The sequence below is a fragment of the Symsagittifera roscoffensis genome, chromosome 4, assembly GCF_963678635.1.
Source record: "Symsagittifera roscoffensis chromosome 4, txSymRosc1.1, whole genome shotgun sequence".
NCBI classification, from domain to species: domain Eukaryota; kingdom Metazoa; phylum Xenacoelomorpha; order Acoela; family Convolutidae; genus Symsagittifera; species Symsagittifera roscoffensis.
Genome location: NC_087065.1, coordinates 59,519,690 through 59,531,559, shown reverse-complemented (window position 1 = coordinate 59,531,559; position 11,870 = coordinate 59,519,690). Strand labels below are relative to the sequence as shown.

The 11,870-nt window shown below is 34.8% G+C and overlaps 2 protein-coding genes across 2 annotated transcripts; both read left to right on the top strand.

Moving 5' to 3' along the window:
- Positions 1-759: 759 nt before the first annotated feature.
- On the top strand, positions 760-9,971 carry LOC134843807 (ras-related protein Rab-11B-like). The gene is made up of 5 exons (XM_063860092.1): positions 760-805; positions 887-1,008; positions 1,081-1,348; positions 8,542-8,622; positions 8,699-9,971. Exons 1-5 carry the CDS (start codon positions 766-768, stop codon positions 8,824-8,826), a joined length of 639 nt encoding a protein of 212 aa, XP_063716162.1. The 5' UTR covers positions 760-765; the 3' UTR covers positions 8,827-9,971.
- Positions 9,972-10,410: 439 nt separating this feature from the next.
- LOC134844963 (syntaxin-8-like) lies at positions 10,411-10,773 on the top strand. Its single transcript, XM_063861790.1, has one exon. The coding sequence runs from the start codon at positions 10,411-10,413 to the stop codon at positions 10,771-10,773; it is 363 nt and encodes a 120-aa protein (XP_063717860.1).
- The last annotated feature ends 1,097 nt before the right edge of the window (positions 10,774-11,870 follow it).

Below are 11,870 nucleotides of genomic sequence, written 5' to 3'. Positions count from 1 at the left end.
ACTTACGCATCGCAGGTATGGTACCCCTCAAAAATTGAAATGAGGAAGATAGAGCAAGTACTGAGGAAAGCCACCAAATGGATAACCAACGCGACTGCAGATTGTACAGAAGGACTTCTCCGCTTGAAAATATTACCTCTATCAATGTACATGGAAGTGCACATGATATTCTATACCTCATCTCTGTGCTAGAAGGAAACTATGAGGCCAAAAACAAAAACATGCCAGTGACAAAGAGCCGTGGAGGGCTTACAAGACAGCAGACCGAACTCTATATCTCCCAGCAGCGCTTCAAGAAATGCGACGAAAACTTCTGGATCCGTGCACCAAAACTGTTAAATTTAGTGCAACGAAGCCTGTTTGCAGATGAAATCATCAACAAAAGCAGAATCGCCAAACTATACCACGCATTCTTCCGTGACAGATTCAACGAGATTGGCTCTTGCTCGTGGAGAGTGCAATGTCCATGTGGAAACTGTAATCCCTTGAAAAAACTAGTGCCACTTGAAAACTGACGGGTGAAAGCCCTTGAGCAGATGCTCTAAATCCTATACTACTACTATAACCCGAAGATTTTTGACTAGACAGTGTGATGAAAGGATGCGTGCTGCTGATGGTATTTTGTTGCTCATTACTACAAACTTTGTTTTAGTAGCCTGCTGAGGTTATAGGGGAGATAGCCGTCTTCCAAATATGAACGCAGCAATTAAGCTGGGGTAATTATAGCAATTCTTTCTTTATTTAAATGTTCATTACAGGTTCAGTATGGCTGGCAGAGACGACGAATATGATTTCCTGTTCAAAGGTATGGTTTTATAAAAAAAAACTTGAAAGTTTTACTTTTTAAGATGCGTAGGCTGACTTTTTCCCCTTGTTTGGCTTTTAGTTGTGCTCATTGGCGACAGTGGGGTCGGGAAAAGTAATCTGTTGTCAAGGTTTACTAGAAATGAATTCAACTTGGAATCCAAATCGACCATAGGTGTCGAATTTGCTACTCGGTCAATTCAAGTAAGTTCATGTTGCATCAGATTTTGTTTGCTCAGAAATTATTTATTTAATCCCTCGATTCGGATACTTTAGGTAGATAACAGAACGATAAAAGCCCAGATCTGGGATACAGCCGGCCAAGAAAGATACAGAGCTATAACCTCTGCCTATTACAGAGGAGCTGTAGGTGCACTTCTTGTTTATGATATAGCGAAACACATGACTTACGAGAATGTAGAAAGATGGCTGAAGGAGCTTCGTGATCATGCTGATAGTAACATCGTTATCATGCTTGTTGGTAACAAAAGCGATTTGAGGCACTTACGATCTGTGCCTACAGAAGAGTCAAAGCATTTTGCCGGTAAGATTTCCGCTCTAAGGAAATTGATTACTGCAAAAGAAGAATTTTCAAGGTATCCTGTTTTTGCAACAATGCAAGTAATAACTACCGAAATTAAAGAAAGGGGTTCTGTAATAACACTCTAGGAATCACATAATCTAACAATAACACCCTAGGAGAGGGGTCTGTTAGTAGAAAACCGTGTATTCATACTCGTAAGTAAGTAGACAAATGCTATATTAACCAATCAGAATCGAGATGAGAAAACAAACTTACGAAGTAAAAAATTATTAATTGCGTCCTTTTGCTTTCTGGTCTCGATTCTGATTGGTTGATATAGTATTTGTCAACGTGCTGATTAGTATGTATACGCGGTTGTCTACTTACTGCTACGTAACCCACATCGTATCTCCCTGCTCCAGCGCGAATGCTTGCTTACGGAAGAATTCGTTCTCAAGCATTTTGACGTGATAACCCCTGCGATAAGCAAGAGTGTTGCAATCGGGTTCGGATTTTTTCCCGTAAATAACTTTTTGCACCGCACCGGGTGACTGAAATTATTGGTCATCTCCATTTGTACTTTCTTCAACGATCATAAAATTTCGAGCACGTCTGCATTTTAAATGCCCATTCTATTCGAATTTTAATTTTTTTTTCTCTTCGGCTTAAAATATTTTGGCTAAGAGGCCTCTTTTTGAGTCGTTAGAGGAGCAAAAATGTTTTATCTTAATCATTTGGGCGGGGCTTAAAAGCATTTTTTTCGTGTCCAATAGAAACAATTTTCTTTCGGCGCAATGTGTCTGCTGAAGAGTTATCGGCTTTGCTAATTTTGTTTCGATGCTTAATTCATTTGCAATTGTCTTACTTCGCATATTTTCTTGAAAGGGAGTTTATTCAAAACAGTGTACGACAATTTTTTGTAGATCAGTTTGATACAAAAAATTATCTACAGCTTTCGTCTCAATTCCGGTCAGCTAATTTGTCATGGTATGTTTGTGTTGCATCGCAAGTAGTGCGAAGCTTCGCTTCGTGTCGGTCAAATTTCTAAAGGTGCAGGTTATTCAGTTGTAAGATTTCGGATTGTTTTTGCGCTTTTTATAGTTTTTTTTGTCGGTTCATCTAGAAGTAGGAGTATTCATTTATTGAAAAGTTGAGCCATGCAACTTGAGTTATAAAGTTGAGCCATGCAACTTTTGAGTTATAATTTGCAAGGCCGATTTTATGGATTTTTAGATAGATGGCTTGAGTTTAGTTGAAGTAGCCATCATAGTGTTCAGTTTGATTTTAATATACTGTTTGAATTGCTTTGCGATGAAAAAGGTTTTCAAAATCGCTCAAAAATCAAACTGGCATACTCTCTATTTAATAAAAATAAAACTCAAACTCTATTTTTGGCATATTTTTTGAATCGATTGCCAGATGTTCAAATAATAATCTACCATTTGCTGCTGAAAAGAAACTTCATATTGGAACTTCATGACGGAGTCTCAATTTTTTCCTCAGTTTAAACAGTTAGTGTTCTTTTGTGATTGAATAGTTCAGTTTGGTGGATTCTTCTCTTCGACGAAAACGAGGATCACTAAATAAACAGGGTGCAGGCGATTTAAAACATTCTCCAAAAACTTGTTTCATCAAAGCAGTTCAAACGGTTTACCAAAATTAAACTGAAAACTGTGGCTCTTAGTTCCGCTATACTCAAATTTTAACTTCTGACTGCAAGGGTATCGTAGGGAATGATTTTCCCCAAAACTAACGATGCGTGGTAAAAGTTTGGGCTTGATTATCCTTGTGATAAGCAAGGGTATTGCAATCGGGAACTAGATTTTCTTTCACCGTGAATAACTTGTTCACAGAATTGTTAATTTTGTAGAAATGGTAAAATTCAGTTTTGGAAAATTAAATAGAACTTTTTTCGTTTAGGTACAAAGTAGGTGTAGTCCGTTTCCGGCATTCGTTTTTTTTTCAATGAAGATTGAAAAAACATTGACCTTTTTGTGGATTTGTTATTTTTGGCCTAGTTTCCGTCAGTGATTTTCCGTTTTTAAATGGAATTTATATTATGTGGTTCTGTTTTTTATCGGCTTACTTTGTAAAGGATAGACTGTATTTTCGTTTTAAACTTTTACCTACAATTTAAAGTTCTGTGATTTGTCATTTTACCAAGTCTGATTTTAATAATTTTGTTTTGTTTTTACACTTGCGATCAGCTTAGTGTATTTTTACGAACCTTTTTTTCTAACCTAAATCGAAAATCAATGTAGCATTGGAGATTGTAAAGCATCTGTTCTCTGCTTAATTTGTGGCTAGTGTTTATAGCTTGTAAGCTTCTGTGGCTGAGTGATTAGTGTGTGAACCTCTTAATCTGTAGGTCACAGGTTCGAATCTCAGACGTAGTCGCATTTTTGCTAATTCGAGGCTTATTTCTTTTTTTTATTATTGCACTTAGAGCTGCTTTTTGTCGTGTTCTCGCAAGTGTTTGCGAAGCGAAGCTGCCTCCCTGTAAATATATATTTTTTTCATTTACAATTTAGTGCAGGCTCAAATTTTCTTTTTCGCTGTTTGTTTTTTTATTATTTTAAAAATTCAGTTCTTTTTCCTTGAAATGTCCGGTAGTATTTTTGAGATCAATAAGACTCTGGCATTTTTTGTGAATGCGCAAATTCAACCCCACTAGATCATCTTGTAAAACATAAATTTGTTCCTTAACAAAAACCTTTTCGCGTTTTGACTTTTGCTTTCTTTTTAAGTTCAGTTCTTTTTCTTTGTTGCGACTAAAAATGTTTTAACCATAGTCGTTAATTCTTGTATCGCAAGTGGTGCGAAGCTCAGCTTCGCCTGTGTGAAAGTTTTGTACATCGAAATTTTGACCTCATGAGTGTCCCTGGTGATTGAAGGTAAGAGTTTGCGTCGATACTGCAATACTGATTTAAGGAGTTTCACCGTTTTACTTATGTATGTGGTAAATAAATAACCCCCCAATCGTGTTGCTTTAGGCTTCACCATTGGATTTTTTTCTACATTTTTTCCCTGGATATACTCGTGATTGCGATCATGATTACTATTATTGGTGGTGAAGTAGAAATTCGATAAATTTAGGCTTCACCATTAGATTTTTACACTTGCGCTAGCAAGTGTGTTGAAACCAGGTACTAGGCTTTTTTCCCGTAAATAACTCTGTTCAGATTTCAGCACGCGAAGTTTCATTAGCTCTACACGTGCTTCCTGTTTTGATAAGCCTTCTTTTTTATGTTTTTTTTTGTGTTATGCACGATGATTTCATGATGAGGAGTTAATTTTTAGGGTATTAACAGTTTGTATCACAATCAGAATAGTGGTTTTGAAATTTCTGATTTTGTAGCTGAACTGAATGTATTTTTTGAGACTGTTTCTCTTATGTATCGCAAGCCTCTGTATGAAACTAGTCATCATGGTTATGACTATTTGGAGACAATTATTTAGGTCGTGATATTTTTCATATAGTGTTTTTTTCATAAAAAAGTGTTCAGATTTGATCCAGCCAAATTTGATCTTTCGAGTTTTGCTTTCTCTTTAACTTCAATTCAAATTCCTTTATTAAAAGAAGTCAATTCACGCTCCCAATTACAAAAGCGTAAATTGCGCAAAAAATGTGAATGATTTTCAGGTTCGAACGTGAATCTTAAGATTGAAATTTCCCAGTGAAATGAAAAAAAATATCTGTTATTGTAGTTTTCTTTAATTGGGATAGTTTTTACACTTGCGAGTGTTGGAGAGTGTAGTGTAATAAATAGTACGACTATTCTTTTTTCTAACATAAGTCGCAAATTTTGGTGCCAATTTTAGGGCTCATTTACATCTTTTTGATAGCTTGTGCATTGAATTTCGATTAGTATTAAGTTAACACAGTTGATTAATTTTTAATCCATCGTTGCATCTAATTTTTTCTTTGAAATTCGAAAGTTGAGATTTTTTCAAGAAAGTCAGTGTTTTTTTTTACTTGCGTTCATTACTCTTTTCAATCTTCGATTGGCTATGTTCTTCAGAATACCAATCAGAATAAGTCGCTTTTCATTCGCTCCATTTTCGTGACTATGAGCAGCGTGGTATCGTTGGCTTATCCAGGTGCGCTTTTGAGTTTGAATGTTTCCGGTTGTTTGTATTGTAATTGGTTGCCAATTGTTGCCTTTGTTTTTTTGTGATAAAATAATGCACCTTTTTGACAAATTGCAAACAAATACCGAACTGCATGTAATGACTCAATTTTTTTTCATATTTCAAATTTGATTTTGCTAGTTATTTTATGGGAATTAAGAGTTTCTAATTTATATCACTGTCCAATTTGTGTTGCGAACTTCAAGTTGATTGGTATGGCTTTTACATGCTTTTTTAAAATGCGACGTATTTGTTTTGTTTGGTAGTTTTTGTGATGAAGATATGCACCACGTTGATATGACTGATCACAACTACCACACTGATTTTTTGAGCTTTTTGTTAGATTATCAATCAGAGTAAATCGCTTTTCATTGCCGTCTTTATCATGACTACTAGAAGCTTAGAATCGTTAGATTATTCATGTATGTATTTTAACACTTAGAGTTTGACTCATTCCGGTTGTTCGTTTTGTAATTATTAGCAAATTGTTGCCTTTGCTTGATTGTGACGAAGTTATGCACCACTTTGACAAAAATGATAACAATTACCGAACTGATTCTGATGTTTCTTATTTTTTTTTTGTATTTCAAATATGAGTTTGCTAGTCGTTTCTTCGGACTTCAGAATTGGTGATTTTCATCACTGTCCCCTTTATGTGTTTTTTTTGATAGTTGAGAATTTGTTTTCGTTTTGAGAATTGGTTTTCGTTTTTTTTTGATAATTGAGAATATTTTGTTCTGTTTATTTTTTTACTGTGATGAACATATGCACCACATTGATACGACTGATGATAACTACCAAACTGATTTTTCGAGCTTTTTGTTAGATTATCAAGCTGAGTAATTCGCTTTTCATTGCCGTCTTCATGAATATTAGAAGCGTATAATCGTTAGGTTATTCTTGTATGCATTTGAACCCTTAATTTGACTTTTTCCGGTTGTTTGTTTTTTAAATAATAGGAAATTGATGAAATGAAATCCGCTACAGCAAAAGTTCAAAATTTTAAGGCTTATTTATACTTTTCTTATTTCACTTTATAGAGCTGCTTTTTTGTCGTTTTCTTGGTAGTGTTTGCTAAGCGGAGCTTCGCCCCTGTGTAAAAAAATAATTTTTTTTGTGAACTCATGTACAAACGAAGTTCTGAAACTGTACTTGTGAGTCTCGATTGAACCCCTAAAGTTGTCTAGGGGTTAATTGCAAAGTGAATTATTTTGAATTTATTTTATTCACAAAATTTTTGCTGAGCGACAGGTTTGATAAAATTCAGGGCTATGCTAAGCAACCGTTATGCGTGACCAATTGAGCAATCTTACCATCATTCGCGCGTGGGGTAATAGGTTCTTGAGACATGCTTATAAACACTCAAACTAAATTTTGCGATAACAGAAATGATTTCGAGTAAACAAATATGAGCAAATTAATTGGATATTAAGCCGGCTTTTTTTTCTATCCTAAGTGAAAAATCATTTTCAATTACGGATTTTTAAGAGTCATGAACATAGTGAATACTCTTATATAGGTCTTGGTGATTGTGTTACTTGTTGTTCTTTTTTTTGTTTTTTTTTCAGGAAAGTTTGCTCGCGCTAAACTTGATTTTTTTGCGGTTTGAAATTTTATTTTTTCAAGTTCACTTCATTCCCTTTGTTAAGAGGAAAGCAAACTTCACTGTCGAAAAGCGAAAGTTTGAAGGTCGCGGCGTGGAATTTATTTTCAGATTTCTCACCGGAAGATAAAGTTAATCTGTTGATCCACTGTTTTCAAATTGGGTTAATTTTATCAAAAAAAGTGACAATCATAAAATTTTTCTTGAAATTCAGAGCCTGATGGTCAGATTCTTTTAGGAACTCGAAATTTGAATTTCTTTCAAAAACAAGTCAGTATTTAGTGACATGTTACAATAGGTGGCTTTTTGGGAGTATAGTTCGTCTATTAAATTTGAGAATTATAAAGTATAAAATAGTCATTTCATTTTCAATCATTTGTACATGCTAAGTTTCGTAAATACATTGCTCTGCCAGATGAAATGATATTCAAAAATTTAAGTTTTACGCTTCTTTTGCCTAAAAATTTGGCTTGGAAATAAGTTATAAATACTGTACGAAGTATAACAAAGAGCGATTCAGCTGTTTAACTTGAATCTGCCTCTGAATGTACTATGTAACCCATTACTTTTTCTGTTTACTTGCGTGCATGACTCTTTTTTTCCGACAGTCTGTTGGCTTATGTTTGATTGCTAAAGCGAAAAAGTTTTGGTATTTAGATACAAGACTAGAGTGCCAACCCCCGGTAACTTGCTGTCTTTGAAGCATTGATCATGCAAAAAAGCGGAAGAGTTAGAAAAAAAAAATTGATACTTTTTATCGGACAAATTTTGGCTCAGATCTTATTGTCGGCTTGTTAGTTGTCTGCTTATGTTTTGTCGGCTTAGTTGTCACATTGTATAACTTTTTTTGCTATACGCTTTTCACATTGTAGTTGCTTTTAGTGTTTTGATTTACCTTTGGTGTTTGTAATTTCTTAACTTCGTATATTTTTTTTGCATAATTTTATCGGCTTAGTGACCTAATGTTGAGTCGTTTGAAGGTAAATATATTTTTTATGCTCACTATTTTGCACAAATTGGTTTAAAAGTCTTGAAGAAATAAAAGATCAAGTTTTTCATGGCTTTTTCGGCTTTTTTTTGTTTCTCGGCTTGATAGGTTTCGGGCCCAAATTATATAGGATGACCTCATATTGGGTCTTTCGAAGAGCGAAAAAGTTTTGTATGTGTATGTGTAATTTGAGAGTGACTAATTTTTAAAGCCTTAAGTCTTGTTGATTTTTTTTCGCCTTAAATGGTTTCTGCTAAAATATTTTCGGCTTTGTTACCGCTCGGTAATTTTTCTTCCGATTCTAATATCACATTCTATTGTCCTGACACCTGTTCGTTTCAAAACTAGCCTAATTCATGTTGATAGATCTAGTTTTTTCAAAAGTTTCGAATTTAGAAAAAAAAGTTGCGACTTAACGTTTTTCTGGTTTTGTATCTCAAGTGGTTAAAAGCGCAGCTTTGCCTCTTTGTTTACACTTACAATTTGTTTTAGAGCAAAATAACTTATCGTTCATCGAGACTTCGGCACTAGACTCAACAAATGTAGAGCAGGCGTTCACACACATTCTTACAGGTAATTTGACAGCCCGAAGGGTTTCAAGATAGCTTTTGGTAACAATCTTTTTTATTGAGTTATGAGTGCTTTTCAGCGATCTATCGGAACATTTCTGCACGACCGACAGAGCCCGACCCGAACCCCACCCTACCCCCTCTTTCAGTACAGCAGTCTTTTCCCACCGGGGGAAGCAGTAAACCATCTTGCTGCGGAGGCATCTGAGCTCGGCGATTTGCGAATCAGATGGACGGAATATTCAACCTATTCAATGCAACAATCCCATTTTATCAACAATTGTCTATAATTAAGAAGATATGTTAAATGCGTGTATCTCCATCCAGGATTGAAATCTCATCCCCACCGAATTAATGAAATGTGATTTTTCTTCCTTTGACCTCTTTGCATTTGGACGCAATGAAAATACTGTTATATATATCGAGTTCGTTCAGTTTCAACAGTGTTGAAATCAACAATGAAGGTAGAAGCATTGTTCGCAAAAATTACATCTTCATGAGTCGAAGCCAACCGTATGTTTTGTATTCGTTTTGCGCAACGAATTACGTAAGATAATATTTATTACAGCCATGGAAACCTAAAATTTCATAAAATTTGAGAAATTATGAATTGTAGTTTTGTAGACAGTTGATTTTCATGTGACCATTTGATACATAAAAATACTTATATACTCGTTCCCTGCGAATTTATTGCTGATGCCAGTAGTAAAAGCCATTCTGTCTTAAAATGAATTGTCCAATTCGTCCATATCAATTGTTTGTTGTACTTGTTCAAGTTTGGGAGTTGAAAAATAAATTATATCAACTCTAATAATCTGACTGGAGTCCCAAATTGAACAACTACTTTCACTCTTGGTGCGTTTTTATATCCTTTTCGGATCTCACACTATTTTTATAATATTTTTTATAATTTCTATTCTAAGGATAAAGCTCTTATATTCTTTACAGCTCAATGCATCCTTTTTAGGGGTGTATATTCGTTACTAAGTACCATACGTGGGGAAAATAGTTAAAGAGATCCTCCTTTCCTACCAAACTAAACTAACTTATAGTTTGATTCATTTTTTCAAATTCATCAAATAATTAACTGTAATGCTTGAAACAAATATGAACTATTTATTAGGCTTCTTTTCGTCAGCTACCAGAGTTAAATTACATTGAAACATACGAGTGTTATGTTATGAATCATTTTGGAACAAAATTGTCCATTTTGATGTCTGAAAAGAAGAAACGTGTAATTGTGTAAATTTTTGACCGTTTTCATCTGGCGCTTTTCTTAATTTGATCCCACAATATTTGTATTAATGATAAATTTATATTTTATCAACGTCTCAAATTACATTTACATCAACATTTTGTTTCAAAACCCGAGAATCATTAAGATCCAATCATTGAAAAAAGGAGGGTTAAGTTTGAAAAAATAGCTATTAGCGTGAGTTGCAGTACTGCAGGTTTCAGTACTAAGGAATAAATAGAAAAAGTATAGGTTTTTGTATCAGTAATATAATCGCTGATTTATACTTGCTGTTCGAAACTGTTTGAGAGAGTCTGTATATCTTAGTATTGAGTCTAAAAATAGCATTAGGCATATGGCATCATGCGTGCAAACTATTAGAAGCAGCAACGTTTAAGTGCTTCAGTAACATGGTCAGAAAGAGCAATGTTTTGAGTGGAGACATCCTTTTCATGTCCTGAATTGAGAATGCATTTCAGATTTTGTGTCAAAGTGAACAAAGCAAGCAAACACGCGTCTGGCACTAGAGAGTATATTGAATTGCATATCTAGGGAAGCATGAACTATTCAGACTGGGATTCAGGGGGCGGGGATCTCTTTGGACCCAATAGGGGAACCCTAAGTGTGGATGAGCTCCGAAATGACCAGGAGCGGGTAATTGAGGAACAAGACAGAGGTCTGGACGCAATCAGCCAGAGTCTAGCCAGGACTAAACGCATGGCCACCGCAATCGGAGACGAAGTTGATGATCAGAATGACCTGATTGAGGATATAAAAGACAAAACTGAAACTGTTCATTCGAAATTCCACAAGGAAAACAGACATGTGAATTTGGTGCTGGAAAAATCGAACACTACTGTATTATGGGTCATTATAATAGTTCTTTTCATAACCATTTTACTCCTTTTCATCATATTTTAGCCCACGAACACAATAACTAATTAAAGAATTTAGAAAGTGTGTTAGATGGTTTTTGGAAAGGATTTATTCTTTGTAGAAAGGTTACATTTGTTATTTAAGTTTGTATATTTTATCCCGTAGTCGAGTGCTTCTTACGTTGATCCACTCACAGACAAAAAAAATTGTTTTCCATTTTCATTTTATATCTCATTAGTAAAAACAATTTTGCCAATATCTAAAATGAAGCGAAACCTGATTGACCCATAGATTTGAAAAATGATTTTACACTAACAAGCATGCGAAAGTTAGCGTGTTAGTACGAACCTTCTTTTTTTCTAACCTAACTCACAAATAAAAAGGTTAATTAAAAATTTTCACGTATTTGGTTGCACTTTCGCTATAATCACGATCTGTAGCATTTGAAGTTTCTTAGCATCTGTTCTCTGCATTACTGGTGGCTTATTTCTGGCTTCTCATAATCTATAGGTCGCAGATCGAGATGTAGGCGATTTTTTTTTAATTCGAGGTTTGCTTCTACTTTTACTTATTGCACTTTAAAGAGCTGCTGTTTGTCGTGTTCTCGCTAGTGTTTGCGAACTGCAGCTTCGACTCTATGTTAAAATCGTTTTTCTTCAATTTTCGTGTTGTTTTTTTTTGCGCGTGATGTGATAAGAGAAACTGACGAAAGCTTACAAGTAGACCTCGAGTGATCAAAGTTTTCATTCTTTTATTTTGCGAAAAAAGCGCTAATTAAAACTTCGAATGTTTTCACGGTGTAAAAATAATTTTTTTAGGGCTTCAATAGTTTTTCCTGTTATAACTCCTACTCACAGACTTAGCTAGCTTGAAATAAGGCTAAAAACAAAACGTTTTAAACCTGTAATTCTCGATAGAAAAAGCATCCTGGAAAGCTCAAATTGTTCGAATCACATTTGAAAGGGATTAAACACGATATATCATTCGGCACATTCTGATTATTATTAAAGGTGCCTTATTTTAAAAGGAAAAAGTATAAAAAAAGAAATTGAAGTAAAGCTCACCTGTATACAAAATTCCTCCAAACTTTCAGTGGTCGGATCAACCGAAGTTAGTTTTCGACTGTCGCTTATTACGAACTG

Coding starts and splice junctions, on each gene's coding strand:
- LOC134843807 (XM_063860092.1), top strand. CDS start 766: ATGGCTGGCAGAGACGACGAATATGATTTCCTGTTCAAAG. Junction 1,349..8,541: donor AGAGTCAAAGCATTTTGCCG/GTAAGATTTCCG, acceptor AATTTGTTTTAG/AGCAAAATAACTTATCGTTC. Junction 8,623..8,698: donor GTTCACACACATTCTTACAG/GTAATTTGACAG, acceptor AGTGCTTTTCAG/CGATCTATCGGAACATTTCT.
- LOC134844963 (XM_063861790.1), top strand. CDS start 10,411: ATGAACTATTCAGACTGGGATTCAGGGGGCGGGGATCTCTTTGGACCC.